This window comes from Crocodylus porosus, unplaced genomic scaffold (genome assembly GCF_001723895.1).
Source record: "Crocodylus porosus isolate Cpor-Errol unplaced genomic scaffold, CroPor_comp1, whole genome shotgun sequence".
NCBI lineage: Eukaryota > Metazoa > Chordata > Crocodylia > Crocodylidae > Crocodylus > Crocodylus porosus.
The window spans coordinates 42900903-42915745 of NW_017728906.1; the positions used below are offsets into that span (position 1 = coordinate 42900903).

Here is a 14843-nt window from a genome sequence, read left to right on the forward strand (position 1 = left end):
AATTTTGTCAAAAAGGAGGATTTTTGTAAATCTGTTCTGTTTTGAAATGTATCCGTTGGTTCTAAGACTGACCAGTACCAGCAGGCTTGTATGCATCACCTTGCCATTAATGGTGCAAAATCATTTTCCAGTGATATACTAATTATCCATAAGTACAATGAGGTTTTTAGTTGTGCAAACTGCAATAACATATTAAATGTAAATGTTAGAGAATGACAGTGTGCATTTTAAACTGAAACATAACTCCGTGGTGCATCTAGGCAGAGTTTTAATGCGAGTTTATTTTTATGCAGTTCTTAGTCCGTCTTATACGGAAGGAGCTCAGATGTAGAATGGATCATACCTTGTAAGTATTACTGGTGTTTAATGATCATTAAATATTTTACTATGTTTATTTTTAGCTTGCTTCCCTCTTATTCCAGAAATAATGGATTCCTTATGTTCATGTGTCCCAACCTACCTTTTACCCCCAAATAGCAACACCACTACTTTTTTTTAATCATGATGATTTTTTTTCTCTATTGATTTTATAAAACTAGCAGGGAACATTAGACTCCTAAAAGGCACGTGACAGCTTTCTTCAAAAGACGTACCCATCTCAGTTTTTTACCCTTGAGCTGGTAGACTAAGTTCTTTGAGAGTTTTTAATAGTAGCAAATTATACTTTTTCATTCCACAAGACCTCTGGGTAAAAAGGGTTATTCTGAGTCTAAACTAATGTACATTTGGAGAAATTCCACTAAATCAGTGGAACTGAATTCCTTTTACACTTGTGTAAGTAAAATAAGGTGCAATCCTCCCTCCATAATTATAAGAAGATGAGGCATGGAATAGAAAAGGTATATAACAAAGAATGCATACGGGATATGGAAGTTATTAAGCTCTTCTGTTTTGCTTGCTGTGCTTTCACAGGTTTAAAGAACACTGAGTAATGATATCTTGGACTTGGAATAAGGTCTGTGCGAGTGATCAGAACTCCTCCCTCAAAGACTTTTCAGAATAACTTATTCAATATTTAAGAGATTGTTTTCATGAAGGATTTTGTACTCTTGCCAGAAGACAATTTAGAAATTCACTAGTTGAATTTCTGGTGAAGTTTTTTCTTTTTTGCACATGCATCAATACCTCAGCATGTTGACTGTCTTATGAACTAGAAAGAGACAGAAGCTTTAGGAAGCTGCTACAAGTATGCCTTAACTGAGCCAGAAAGAAATACCAAGTGCCTTTGGATTCATTTGGATAGGATATTTCAATTAAACATTTAAACTGCGTTTTTGATCAAAAAACAAGGAGATTTGAGAACAGAGCGTGAAGAAAATAAGCTCTTCAGCTACTCCAGCAGTGGACTCTGCCAGTATTTTTAACAAAACATCAGTGATCAAAGTTTCCTTCATGTCATCTCTTAAGAGACAAGATCCTAATACTATATGTGAATTTTCCAGCTGGCTACAATTCACTGCTATTCAATATTCTGAAACTGTTCAACAGAATAATACCAGAGCCAGACCATATTGCTATGGTTTAACTTCATCACTAACTTAATCCTGTACAGTAGGATCCCAAAGGCAACATTCAGCTATTTTGTGTGTGACATAATGAAACTTACACCTAAGTACTAAGTTGGGTGCCTCTACTGACCTCTGGCTAGATATTATTGCTCGATTGGGATTGTCTGAAAAGAAGGCTCAACTAGCAAAGAAGCTTATTAGAGCTCAGCATTTCCTACAAGGGTCTCATAATGCTATTATAAGCTGGGTGGACAAACTACATGTTTGCTATTTTATTGCTTGTCTAGGCCACTCTGGGGTAGCAAAGGATAATATCTTGTCTCACTGGTAATGGAAGCTTTAGCATTAATTTTTGAGGGTTGAACAAAAATAGGCTGACTTTGACCCTGACTTCACAACAATTTCAGTGCAGGCACCTACCACACCACTAGTGGGGTGCATGCAGACATAAGGATCTTCCTGAAGACAGCTTAGTACAGGATCAGGCCTTTAATCAGAGCACCAAAAACATGCTCAGAGAGAGGCCAGTGGTTCATGTTCATTGCATGTATTGCACGTGTGTGTGTATGGTAAAAGTAATCTGGGATGTGGTATCAAAGGAAATGTCATGGCACATGTTATCCTGAAAGTGCAGTTGTTTGTGTTTTCTTAACATACAGGTTTTTTTTTTTTCATCTGACAGTTTCTCTCCTTCTGAGAGAGAACATGTTTCTAGGGAACATACTAAGATGCAACAAAATACAGAGTTTCTGTAAAGGAGGCATTGATACAGATTGAATGCAATGGTTAAATAGACACATTCTATGTTTGTTAAAAGATGTATTTATTAAAACTTTTAAGCAACCATAATGTTTTGAATGTTCTGAGTTTTGCTTTAAGCTTTGCAAAACAAGACAGTACTGTATATACTTGACTTGGTGGACAAAATACCACTTCTTAAAATAACCCTACAAAAACATACTGATACACTCTTTTTTTTGTCCACCAACTGCTGGTTCTGTGTTGTTTTAGCTTGATATTTGTACTTTGAGGGATGTTGTTCTGAATTGTTCAAACTTTGACCTTCTCATTTTTGAACACAGAACAATTGTGTGGGTTTCTGTATTTTGGCCTTGATTCAGCAAAGTATATAAGCGGGTGCTTAAATCCCACTGACTGAACTGAAACTTGGCACATATTTAAAGTTAAGCATGTGCTTAACTATTTTGCTGAATCAAAGTGTTTGCTTGCAATAAGGAACCTCCAAAGGCTTCAGTCAAACAAAGTTTTCTAGCATTCATCATCCAAAGTCTTTGTGTGATGAATGCTAGACACCACCACCAGGCCTGCAAAGATTTATAGAAATGCTTAACCTGACACACACCATGCCTAATAGTACCACTGATTTTTTGTAATGGGGGTCTCAGTGCATAAAATTAAGCATTTGCCTTAGTCTTTACAGGATTGGGGTCCTGGTTATCACAACCTTTTATACTGTTAGACACTGCATCTCCAAAGTTGTTTGTTAAAGCTGTATTGCTAAGGCTATTGTCTTAGGTGTTTCTAATTGTATTTATTAATAGAAATATACTGTTGTAACAATGTTTAATGAACTCCAAATTTGGGGTGTTTTTCTTCTTGGGAGCTGATTTTATTTATTTTTTTAAAAAGCCTTTGCAGTATAAAGACCTAGATTTGAACTAATGAACATGATTGCTCTGAGGAATTGGGTGTCTGTACCTAACACTCTGTCCTTTTCGATTCAGGAGTTTAATGTTCTAGAAGGATGACACACATTTTAAAAAATGAAGTGCAGTTTTCTTGAGAGGTGGAATGTTAAGAATTTCTTACAACTTTTATTTGGGGTTGAGTTAGGGAATCCACATCTGTAAATCGGGAAGGACAGATTAAAATGATAGCTGGCATATTTAACAGTCAAAATGTTGTGCAGAATAATAAAATGGCTGAAACATGACTGATGTTTGTTTCTTAAAGTGCTAGAAATGTAATCATTTCAATTTCAGGCTACAAAAAATGCTTTGGCCACTGGAATTCAATGCTGCTCAATCTGTAAGGGCTGTGTCTGCAATGGGAATTCTGCCTACCTAAGAACAGCAGTATCAGGCTCTCACTTTTCAGAGGACCTTTCGTCCAGTTTTAAAATCTGTGTCCATACTTTGCAATTACAGTCACTTTGCACTGCAGAAAATTGAACTAGTGGATCTAACTTCCATAACCAACTTGTCTGAAGGGCAGGTCACTAGGCACCAATGTTCTTTTATTTTGCTGTTGCAAATATGCAGTACAAGAGTGAAATTGCTTCTCTCCTAAAACCAGCCCTAAAAATCCCTGAGTGCTAATCAAACAGTGTGTTTTGGTACCATCAGGTGTCAATGCGCCTTCACCTGATGAAGCAAATCAGCTGGCAAATGCACACTGGAATGCAAAACTGCAATGGGCAAAATAGGGTTCATATCTTAGTGTGAAATGTGTCATTTTGTTAATGCTAATTATTTGGGAGTTAAAATGTTTTTTACATTGTGTTGAATAAAAGCTGAATTCTTTATTAAAGGGGGACATGTTGACTCTTTTCTGCCTCTAATCTGTTCCTGAAAAAGCTGTCCATCTCGTGCATGTGTGGGATAGGCATCCTCTTGGGGAGAGGGTCTGTCTTTCTAGAGACAGTTGTGGAAATAGTTTATTTAGGAAAAACAACTCTTATCTGTCTTCCAGGCACACCTGGCTTTCTCACCTGAATGAGCACATGGTTATTCCCCTGCCCTTTGAAACCTAGAACACCACCGTTCTCTATCGGCTATATCAGTGGGAGAGGTTATGCTTTCCTCTCTGTCCTGTGTGGAAGGAGGCACTCAGGAAAGGAGCCGGGGAGGGAACCTACTGGTTGTCTTAGTGCAACTTACCAGGGAGAGATTGGGGTGTAAAGTTACATCAGAATAGTAGGAAAAAGCTATGCAAAGTTACATCAGAACACAGTTTTCCATGCATCTAACCACTTCTAAGGAAAATAGAAGGAAGAAAAAAAGACACAAACTTGTATCTGGTGCCATTTTATTAAGAAACAAGTGTAGGAGATAAATGCACCATAAAAAATTAACAAATTGTTTTGGTGTACAAAAAACCCTTAAAGTCCTCATCTAGTTTCAAAAGCTATAAACACCTGCCATGGTACACTTGCATTTCAAATGGTGTAAGTAAATACACTCTCTATCTGTAACACTCAGAAGTTACTTCATCTTCACGGGTGCAATTAGTTGGGAATATTCTTATGAAGTAATTTTTTATTAGAAAATGCTAATTCATCAACACAGTATCTCTCTGCAGACATATAGCAGCTGTGACAGACAGAAAGCTTCTGCACAGACACAGATCGAACCATGTTGGTTATAAGAAGCAAAGATGAATGTGCCCATTTCCTACCATCCTAAAGCACAACCAGCTAAGATTGCTTCAGTCATACTAGTGCTTTTCATGACAGGGCTTTTCAAATATTTTGAGCCAAACAAAATACTTATCAAGCAAACCCAATTGAAAAGCAGAGAAAGTTTCCTCATCAAGATCATGCTTTATTATTCTAATGTGGATGAAGGCAGAGGCTGGGAAAAAAAAACATAACTGTAAATGCAACTTAAAATTGGAAGTACCCTGGAAGTGCTATATTAAAACCTTTGGCCCCTGGGATTTTTCTCACCCCATGGCTCATGTTCCTATTGAACAGTAATTGCAGAATTGGTATGCACATAGATGTGTTATAAAGCTCTCAGTTTAACAGCAGAACACAAAGATGAGCATAACTGCAGAAATAAAACATCAACTTCTGTACCATGTTATAGCCCACATCCTATGTAGACAAATTACTGTAAATATATTTTAATTGCAATGTTTTTTCCATAGCCATCTAAATGAAATTAAAATAGAATGGAGTAGTAACTCTTGGACTTCTCTTATCAGATCATGAGATCTGAAAGGGATATAATAATAGCATTACATTTTTCACTGCCCATGTATTCCTCTTTCAGTATGAACCTCTTAAATTTTGGTAGATACAGTGCTGCTGTCACCTACCTCTTTAGAAGCCCATCAGTTGCTTAGTTTTTAAGGGTATTTCTTCAAATAGTAAAGAAAGGCCATTTTGAAGATCCTTTTTGTCTCCAAGTGTGTGCAAGGGGTATTTGTGCAATTTAAGATACACTTCCCACTAGATTTCTTCTTGCATCTCAAGCAAGAGATTTCCAATGGGATTTCTCTTTACATTTGTAAAAGTTATTCCAGCAGTGTAACTAGCAGTGGTCAAGTGGGGAACCAGCCTGCACTCTGGCTTAGAAGGAGCACAAAAAAGGCAGCTGCTGCTGCTGCAGCCACTGCTGCTTCCCTGGTTGCCACTGAGGCCTAGGGCACAAAAATGACTTGTTCCAACTCTGGATTATTCCATGTGCCATGTGTGTATGTTTCATATCATCGTAGAATCATAGAAGTCGGGTCAGAAGGGACCTTGTAGATCTTCAAGTCTGACCCCCTGCCTGGGCAGGAGAAAAACTGGGCTCAAATGACTCCAGCCAGGTAGGCATCAAACCTCTTCTTAAATACCCCCAGGGTAGGAGCCAGCACGACTTCTCTTGGAAGTTGGTTCCAGCTCCTAGCTGCCCTAAATGTGAAGTAGTTCTTGCGGATGTCTAATCTAAACCTGCTCTCCAACAACTTGTGGCCATTATTCCTTGTTATGCCAGGGAGCGCTAGGGGAAACGAGGTCTCTCCCAAACCCTTCTGGTCCCCCCTGGTGAGTTTATAGACTGTCACCAGGTCCCCCCTCAGCCTTCTCTTGTGAAAGCTGAACAGGTTTAGGTTCCATAGTCTCTCATTGCAGGGTCTGCCCTGTTGTCCCTGGATCATGTGGGTGGCCCTCCTCTGGACCCTCTCAATGTTGTCCACATCCCTCCTGAAGTGCGGCACCCAGAACTGGACGCAGTACTCCAGCTGCGGCCTGACCAGTGTCGCATAGAGGGGGAGGATCACCTCCTTGTCCCTGCTAGACATGCACCTGTGGATGCATGACAAGGTCCGTGTAGCCCTGCCAACCGTGACCTCACATTGTCAGCCCATGTTCACCTTGGCGTCAGTAATGATTCCAAGATCCCCTTCTGCTTCCGTGCTCTCAAGAAGGGAGTTTCCTATCTTATAATTGTGCAGCACCCTGCACTTGTCAGTAGTGAAACGCATCCTGTTTTTGCTAGCCCACCCCTGTAACCTATCCAGGTCTTGTTGCAGTCTTTCCCTCCCTACTAGCATGCTCACCTCACCCCAAATTTTGGTATCATCAGCGAATTTAAACAGGTTGCTTTTCACCCCGTCGTCCAAATCGCTGATGAAGAAATTGAACAGCGCAGGCCCAAGGACCGAGCCCTGGGGGACTCCGCTGCCCACTTCTCCCCAGGTCAAATATGACCCATCCACCACCACCCTCTGAGTGCGACCCTTCAGCCAATCTGCAGTCCATCTGACTGTGTAGGCATCAATGCCACAGTCGCCTAGTTTTTTAATGAGGATGAGGTGGGAGACATTGTCAAAGGCCTTGCTGAAGTCCAGAAAGGCTATGCAGGTGAGACCTGCATCTGATGCTTTTGTGTCCTGATCATAAAAGGCAAAATTCCCGGTCCAGCGCTTCCCTTTGGTTGGGGGTCTGTAGTAGACTCCCACCATTAGATCCCTCTCCCCATGGCCCCTTTGCATCTTGCCCCAGAGCACTTCAGCTTGCCCCTTGTCTGACCCCATTCTGCTGGCAGAGGATGTGTAGTGCTCCTTGACATAGAGTGCCACACCCCCACCTTTCCTTCCTTCTCTATCCCACCTGTAAAGCCTATAGCCCCTAATGCTAACTGCCCAGTCATGGGATGAATCCCACCATGTTTCTGTAAGCACTATTATGTCTGGGTCTGAACTGGCTATTCTGAGGGTGTGTTCCTCCTGTTTATTCCCCATACTTCGAGCATTGGTATATAGGCATTTAAGGCCTTGCCTAGCTGATTGTGCCACCCCCCAATTTGGGAGACTGTCTGGACCCCTGTTTCTTACCTGGGCAGTCCTTGCATTTGTCACCTGTCTTGCTCGGGTGGTGTCTCCTTGTCTTCCTGTGGCCCCCTCCCCCGGTGAGGCTAGTTGAGATCAGCCAACCTGGAAGGGAAGACATGCTTGCCTTTAGGAGAGAGGTGAACCCCATCCCACCCCAGCAAGTCCCCTGCCCAAAAGCATAGGTCATTATCTAGGAACCCAAGGCCTGCCTGGCGGCACCAACTGCATAAGCACCGGTTGAACTCGCCAATGCAGGCCTTGTATCGCCGTCCCCACCTACTCACTGGAAGAAAATAGAATACCACCTGCGCCCCCATCTCCTTAAGCTTGTCCCCCAGAGCCTTGAAATCCTTCATAATGCGGTCAGGGTTGTCCCTGGCTGTGTCATTCATCCCCCGTGGATGACAACCATGGGGTACTGGTCTGCAGGTCGGATGTAGGCTGGGATCATCTCCGTGATGTCCCTAACCCGAGCCCCAGGAATGAAGCAGACCTCTCTGGGGTCAGGCCAGCAGATGGGACCTTCCAGTCCTCGTAGGATGGAGTCTCCATTGACGAGGACTGGGTGTTTCTTCCTGCTGGTGTTCGCTCTCTGCCCGTTCTTTGTCATGTGGGGAGTGGCATCATCCCTGCCGGAGGCAATTTCTCTGTCTTTCTCTATCACAGCTGCTAGGGCGTCGAACCTGTTCCCCAGGTGGACCTGGGGAGCTTCCACCACTCTAGGCCTAGCAGCTCTGGATTTGGACACCTTCTGCCACTCCTGCGTTGGATGCGTCTCCTGTGGGAGCTGTACAGTGGGCGACCGGGCCTGCAGAGAAGAACAGAGATAGGCATCAATTTCATCCTCTGCCTCCCTGATCCCCCTCAGCCTGCTCACCACAGCCTGGAGCTCCCTTACCTGCTCCTCCAGGGCCCCAAGTCGTGCACAGGAAGGACAGACAGGGGAGCAAGGGGCCACCAACCCCGCCATGAGCTCTGTCTGGGTGGAGGCCTCAGAAGAGCCCATGGCAGGTGGCAGCACCAGGGTGGGGCCCCTGGCAGCTGTGCTCTGCATCTGCACCATGTCTGCAGAGATATGCCTACTGCTTATGCTCGCTGGAGGTGCCACTTTTGGCAGCTACCTCGCGCCTGCTTTGTGCAAACACTGGCGCGCCCTTACAGAGTGTGCCTGTTTGCGCGCACTGCCCATGCGTGGCTCGGGAGCTCGGCTCCCTGTTGGGCGAGCTAAGAGGGCTCTGGAGGGCCTCTGCCCCGCTTACCTTAGGGGGAATCAGCTGTTTCTGCCCCTGCCGCTGCCTCCTCCGCAGCTGTTGCCTTTGCCGCCGAGGTAAGGAGGTACACATGCATTGAAAGATGCAAAAAGGGGGAGGGGGAGTTCTATTTATATTTATGCTTATGTCATGCTAGCTCAGGCTACTTGGTTATTCTTGAATGCAGGAGTGTTCAACCCTCAGCCCACAGGGCTCCCCATGGGTCAGAAGTTTGGTGCTGGGGGAGCAGTAGCAATTAATACTGCCACCTTTTCTCTGCCACCAAATTCACAAGTCCTGCACAGCCATATCGGGATTGAGCCATGTCCCCTTCCCCCTGCACAGCCAGGTTGGGGCTGGGCCACAACCCTATCCCACCCCATAACCCCGCCCCTCTCTGTTTGGTCTTATTTGGCCGCACTACACCAGGCCCACATGTTGGGTTGAGCCCACTGGCCGGATCCAACCTGTGGATGGACCAGGCACTGCCCATCTGTCCCATGGGGCAGAAACAGTTGAACACTACTGCTTTAATGTATTTAAACTCAAGAATTAATTTTGTCACCAAGTATAGGTTTGTGCAATGGTTAAAGTACGGAATTATTTATATTAGAGATACTATTCAAAGCTGGACGTACCTAGTGTCAAAGATGCTTAGAGTTGTTGGATAATTTTTGCACCTAGGACCAATTAAAATTGCTGTTAGTCAAAACAAGTATGTAGTCTCCATAGGGGTCCAGTTGAGATTTTATGGGCTGTATTGTAAGGAAATTAAACTGGATAATTTAATAATCTCTTCTGGTCTTAAAACGTATAAGTTATGATTGGCCTACCTCAGAGTTACTACTTTTCACTTTGGGAAAATTGTTTTTGCCCTTGTTTGCGTTCTCTCCCTCTCGCGCGCTCTCTCCCTCTCCCTCCCTCTCCAGGTTTTTTTGTTTTGTTTTGTTTTTTTGTTGAACTGAAATGCAGGTCTCTTGAATTCTTGGTGATCAGGTAGGAATGGCCAAGATTTTCAAAGCTGCTGAATCATGTAGGAATGCAGCTCCCAATAATTTCAATTATGCATCTCATACCCTGAGTGGTTTTGAAAATCTCACCTAAACTTTCCTATCAGACTGAGTTAAAAGTCCTGCCACACTGGCTTAAGTCAGTGATTTAGGCTCTGTTATACTTCAGGCTTCAGTGTCCAAGGTTTATTACATGATGGGTTTTTCTTCCAGAGAAATTGTTCTTGTACCTTGCTATAAAAGATTTTGCATTTTCTCCTCATTTCCTTTATTGTGACTAATTTCCAGTTCAGAGGAAAATAAAAATCTTCCTACAAGCATAGAATTACTTTCCATTACATAGTCACCATGTAATGGTGTCTGGGTATCCAGTGATTACAAAAACCACAGCCAGTCTTCCTTCAGACTTGTTTCTTGGAAATGCCTGTCTCCTATTTGACAGCCATTTTGTGAGAATCTCTATCACAATCTTCTCTTTCCTGAAGATGGTCAGGTATGCTTTTTGATATCTTCATTTAGTTTTTTCACCTACCAGTTCTGCTTTTCAGGTGCATGTAAGATCAAGGTAGGATGGGTATTTATTTTGGTCTCCTACTTCGATCAAAGGATCTTAGAGGGATTTAGTCATGTTTCATTAATATCCATTGTGGCCCGGAAACTTTTCCATAAGGCAACAGGTGACTTAACTTGGTTTGTATATATATACTACTATAAAGAAAAACACCAGCACTGCAAGTACTATCTTTCATAAAATTCTTCACTGTTTACATAGCACAGGCTTCTTTTTATTAAAAAAAAATAATAAGATTTCCTGAATCGCTGAATTATAGTAGTGTTTCGGAGGTAACAATCAGGGATCCATAGCGACCAGTCCTGTGTATGTATGTGTTGGCATGTTGGGTGAAAAGACACCCCAGTCCAGTGAGTTTACAATGAGAGTTAATGGGTGCATCTACACGTTAAGTAACGTACTGTAATTATGGCCCATTAAATTTAGTACCTGTCATCACCTGCACTATTGCACATTAAGCTTTCAGTGTGATGCTTAATGCATGTTGAACTAAATCTACTGTGCATAAGCACATTAGCATGGTTTTTGCCAGCTGCACTAATACGCAGTAGAATTAGTCCAATGTGCATTGTCTGGTGTAGACATGCGCAGTCACTCTTGAAAACAACCTAACTTCAATGAGTCTTACAAAATTAAAACACTTTTTCTGAATTTTAAAGCCTTGAATAACAACATTGCAATCACCTTTCCCGAATTATTGGTAAGGAAGTATTATGGTAATCAAAAGCAAATACGTAGCATTTCTGCAATGCCACTGTAAGGCTTTGGCTGCATTTACAATTTGTTCTAACAAAAATTTAGAAAAAATTTGGAATGAAAATTAATTTCCATTATTTCCTGCTATGAACAGCCATTGCTAGCCATATCAGCTAGTGGCTTTGATTTCCCAATTCAAGCAAATTAGGTTTCAAATGCATTAGAAGACAGTCCACTTGCTTCATACAAATGAATTACTTTGATGATGTTAAGTAAGGGCTTCAAAAGATAAAGCATACATAAGTTCAGTTCCTTCAGAGATTGATTTGGCTACGTGATATGAGCTCCCAAATCCCTGTAGCACCTCATGACCTGGCTGGGGGTGCTCCGAGCCGTGTCATTGGTGCCCAAATGAATAAGGAGCATGGGATAGTGGTCTGTGGGCTGGAGAAGCTTTGGGATCCTCTCCGCATGTCCCAGATGCAGGCCCCCAGGAAGCAGCAGACTTCCCGGGCTAAGGGTTCGGGGCAGCAGATTACCCACTCAGTCCCCCTCAGGATGGAGTCTCCCACGACAAACACTTTACGTTTTGTCTTGGGGAGAGCAGGGATGGTAGCTGCAGTTGAGCCTGTGTTGCCTGTGGAAGCTGGCACCTCAGCAGGCTCTGCTGGGGCTGCAAGAGGTGCGTACCTGTTGCTAAGCTCCAGTGGGGTAGGGACCATGGTGCGGCAGGCCTTAGGGCCCTTGACCATCTTGGTCTATCCCCCTGACTGGACAGACTGGACAGAGTGGGAGGTCCCAGAGACCTCCCTTGTCCTGGAAGGAGACCATGGTCTACCCTCCAGCTCCCGGGGGAGAAGGGCCTGGCAGTAGGAGTCAATCTTCTGCTCACAGTCCCTGATGGCATGCAGTTTCTGGACTGTGGCCTGGAGCTCCTCCAGCTGGCGCACCAGAGACCCCAGTAGGAAGCAGACCTCACAAGGGGAGGTGGCCATGCTCCCTGGCCCCATGTGCTATTAGCATTTGACAATAAACTCCAGCGCATATCACATTGGAGTTTATTGCTCCCAGGGGTTGTGTTTGAACATGCACCCAGGACTGCAGCACATTGAGCCACATCAAAGCAGCCCTGGCTGGCAGAGGGTGTGAGGGGGTCAGCCTGCCAGCCTGGGACTGCTCTGAGCCACCCCACCATGCTGTGGAAGGGCTGGCTGAGGCACAAGGGTATCCTAGTGTGGGGCTAGCCAGCAGGCAGCTGCACTGAAGCACTCTCTTGCCCCAGTCAGCCAGGTTAGCATCTATACATGCACCACTGCACACACAAAAAATGTAATAGGATAGTACTTGCATTTACAAGTTCTAACCTGCTGCAGAGTTTATTACTTTCCTGCAGCTTAATAGGGCCGTACATATAGACACCAAGACATTTACTGTGGAACTAATTAGGCAACTCAGTGGTAAACATCTCATGTAGATGCGTAAATGGGATGGTAAAAAGATTTCCTAACTTTTAGAGCAGTAGGACAATAGTATTATGGAATCTATTTTCAGGAAGAGAATAAATAAGACCATGTCTAGGATGATTTAGGAATGCAAATTTGCAACTGTGGACTTGAAGGTCCCTTCCAGCTCCATGATTCTATTATTTAATTGGGTTCTGAAGGTGACTCAGGTTGAGGAATACTTGTAAAACCTGACAGGGCTTTGGTGCACGTGAAGTGCTTAGTTGCTTAGCAATTCAGGGTTGGGCAGCTCGGCACATGCTAGCATCAGAAATATAGGCACCTATAGGATGTTATTGGTGGAAAGTTGGATTCCTATAGATTTATTGAGCAGCTCAGAGGAGGTTTTGAGAATCTAAATTTTGGATTTATGCATTAAAATTCTTTGTGGATCTAACCCTTATATCCCTTGTAGGTTCCTATACAAGTGGCTTACCTTCCAAAAGTGCTGAGCATATAGCAGCAACCATTGGAGTTAAACTCAGGAAATGCCCAAGTATGTCTGCTAAGCCTAGAGTGTGTACACATGTGTGAAAGAGTGAGAGCAAGTGTGTGAGCAAGCGCATATATTTTTATACACGCTAGATCTTAGTTAAGACTCTGATTTCACTGAAAATTCTGTTCCATTTTCTGTAAATTCAGTCTTTAAATAATGAAAAGAACAGAAGTAGCAAAATGGCAAAACAATATCTGAAATCTGAAAATATTTCTCGAGCTGTCATGCTTTGATACAAAGGGTCATTAACATAAATTAGAGAGAAAGGCAGTCTAATGCACAGTAGACTACTTTTTAAATGTTATGTTTTCTTCTGAACATTCAATTTAAGTCTGAGCCATCACAATTCCCTGTATGGTGTATAAAGTTGAATTTAATAAATACAGCTTGTGTCTGAATTACTATTTCACCACTCATTATATGATGAGTAGGAGTGCTGGATAGCTACATTATTTTGTGACAGAATCTGTATATCTGAGCTCATCCTGAGACCTATATCAAAGTAATCATAACACAGGAATTAAATTTAGCTCGTCACATTAAAGAGCAGCTCTTTATAAGTATTCCACCTCAATTTCCTTGGACCCAGCTATTCACAGTGATGTGGCAGCCATTTCTAAAGGGCAACTGTTTTAACAGAACACTTATGTTGTGAAATTCCTACTCTTTTTCCTGAACTCCTTTCTTCATGAAGGATGAACCTCGTCTTGCTGAAATGACTTAATATTATTTAATAATTAATAAATAAATAATATGTTTAAATTTAATACCGTATTAAAATATGTTTATTTTAATATTTATTTAAATATTTTAAGCTCATTGGCTCGAGACTCTTGACCTTCCTCTCGGTTCATAGATTTCATAGATAGATGTCTCAAGTTGGAAGGGACCTGGTAAATCACTGGGTCCAACCCCCTGCTCCAGGCAGGACAGAGTGCTGGGGTTAAGTAATCCCAGCCAGATGCCTGTCTAATCTCCTCTTGAACACCTCCAGGGTAAGGGAAAGCACCCCCTCCTTTGGGAGCCCATTCTGTATTTTGGCAACCCTTACCGTAAAGATTTTCTTCCGTATGTCCAATCTGAATCTGTTCTTCTTCAATTTGTGGCCTTTATTCCTGGTAAACAGAGTGTGCCCTATTCCCTGCTGGCCCCCCCGGATGAGTTTGTAGGCAGCCACAAGATCGCCTCTCAGCCTTCTCTTGTGGAGGCTGAAGAGATTCAGATCCCTCAGTCTGTCTTCATAGGGCAGGCTCTCACCATACAAGTAGCCTTTCTCTGAACTCTCTCAAGGTTATCCACATCCCTCTTGAAGTGCAGTGCTCAAAACTGGATGCAGTACTCCATCTGCAGCCTCGCCAATGCTGCATAGAGGGAAATTATCATGATACTCCTGCTGATGCAAGAAAGGGTGCAGTTAGCCTTACTTATTACCTCATCACGCTGGTGACTCATGTTCATTTTTATGTCAACCAGGTTCTACTAGGCATCCTGAAACAACACTTACCATCTTTGTTCTCTGGGGAAATGTGTTAACTACAGGCCTGTGCTTTTGACTATAAAGCAATTTAGGCTGTGTGTAGACTAAATGAGGAGCATGTGTGCATGGCACTTTAAAGTGGGTTAAATGCTTTTGCACCCCTTTAATGGGGTTGTTTTTGCATGTGTTGAACAAACAACACGTGATAGAGCCACTAGTTGCGCATTTGGGGAGGTGCGGGGATGGGGGAAGGGTGGCTCCCACTGCTGA

At 43.1% G+C, this 14843-nt stretch overlaps 1 protein-coding gene across 2 annotated transcripts in view; it reads left to right on the forward strand.

The window, feature by feature from the left end:
• SLC37A1 (solute carrier family 37 member 1) overlaps nucleotides 1–4072 on the forward strand; it is a 47510-nt gene extending 43438 nt beyond the window's left edge. For both annotated transcript variants that reach the window (XM_019528990.1, XM_019528991.1), the window contains 2 exons: nucleotides 294–346; nucleotides 913–4072. In XM_019528990.1, coding sequence (XP_019384535.1) covers nucleotides 294–346; nucleotides 913–928 — 69 coding nt within the window. In that variant the 3' untranslated portion in view covers nucleotides 929–4072. The remainder of the gene's footprint in view (nucleotides 1–293; nucleotides 347–912) is intronic.
• Nucleotides 4073–14843: the final 10771 nt, after the last annotated feature.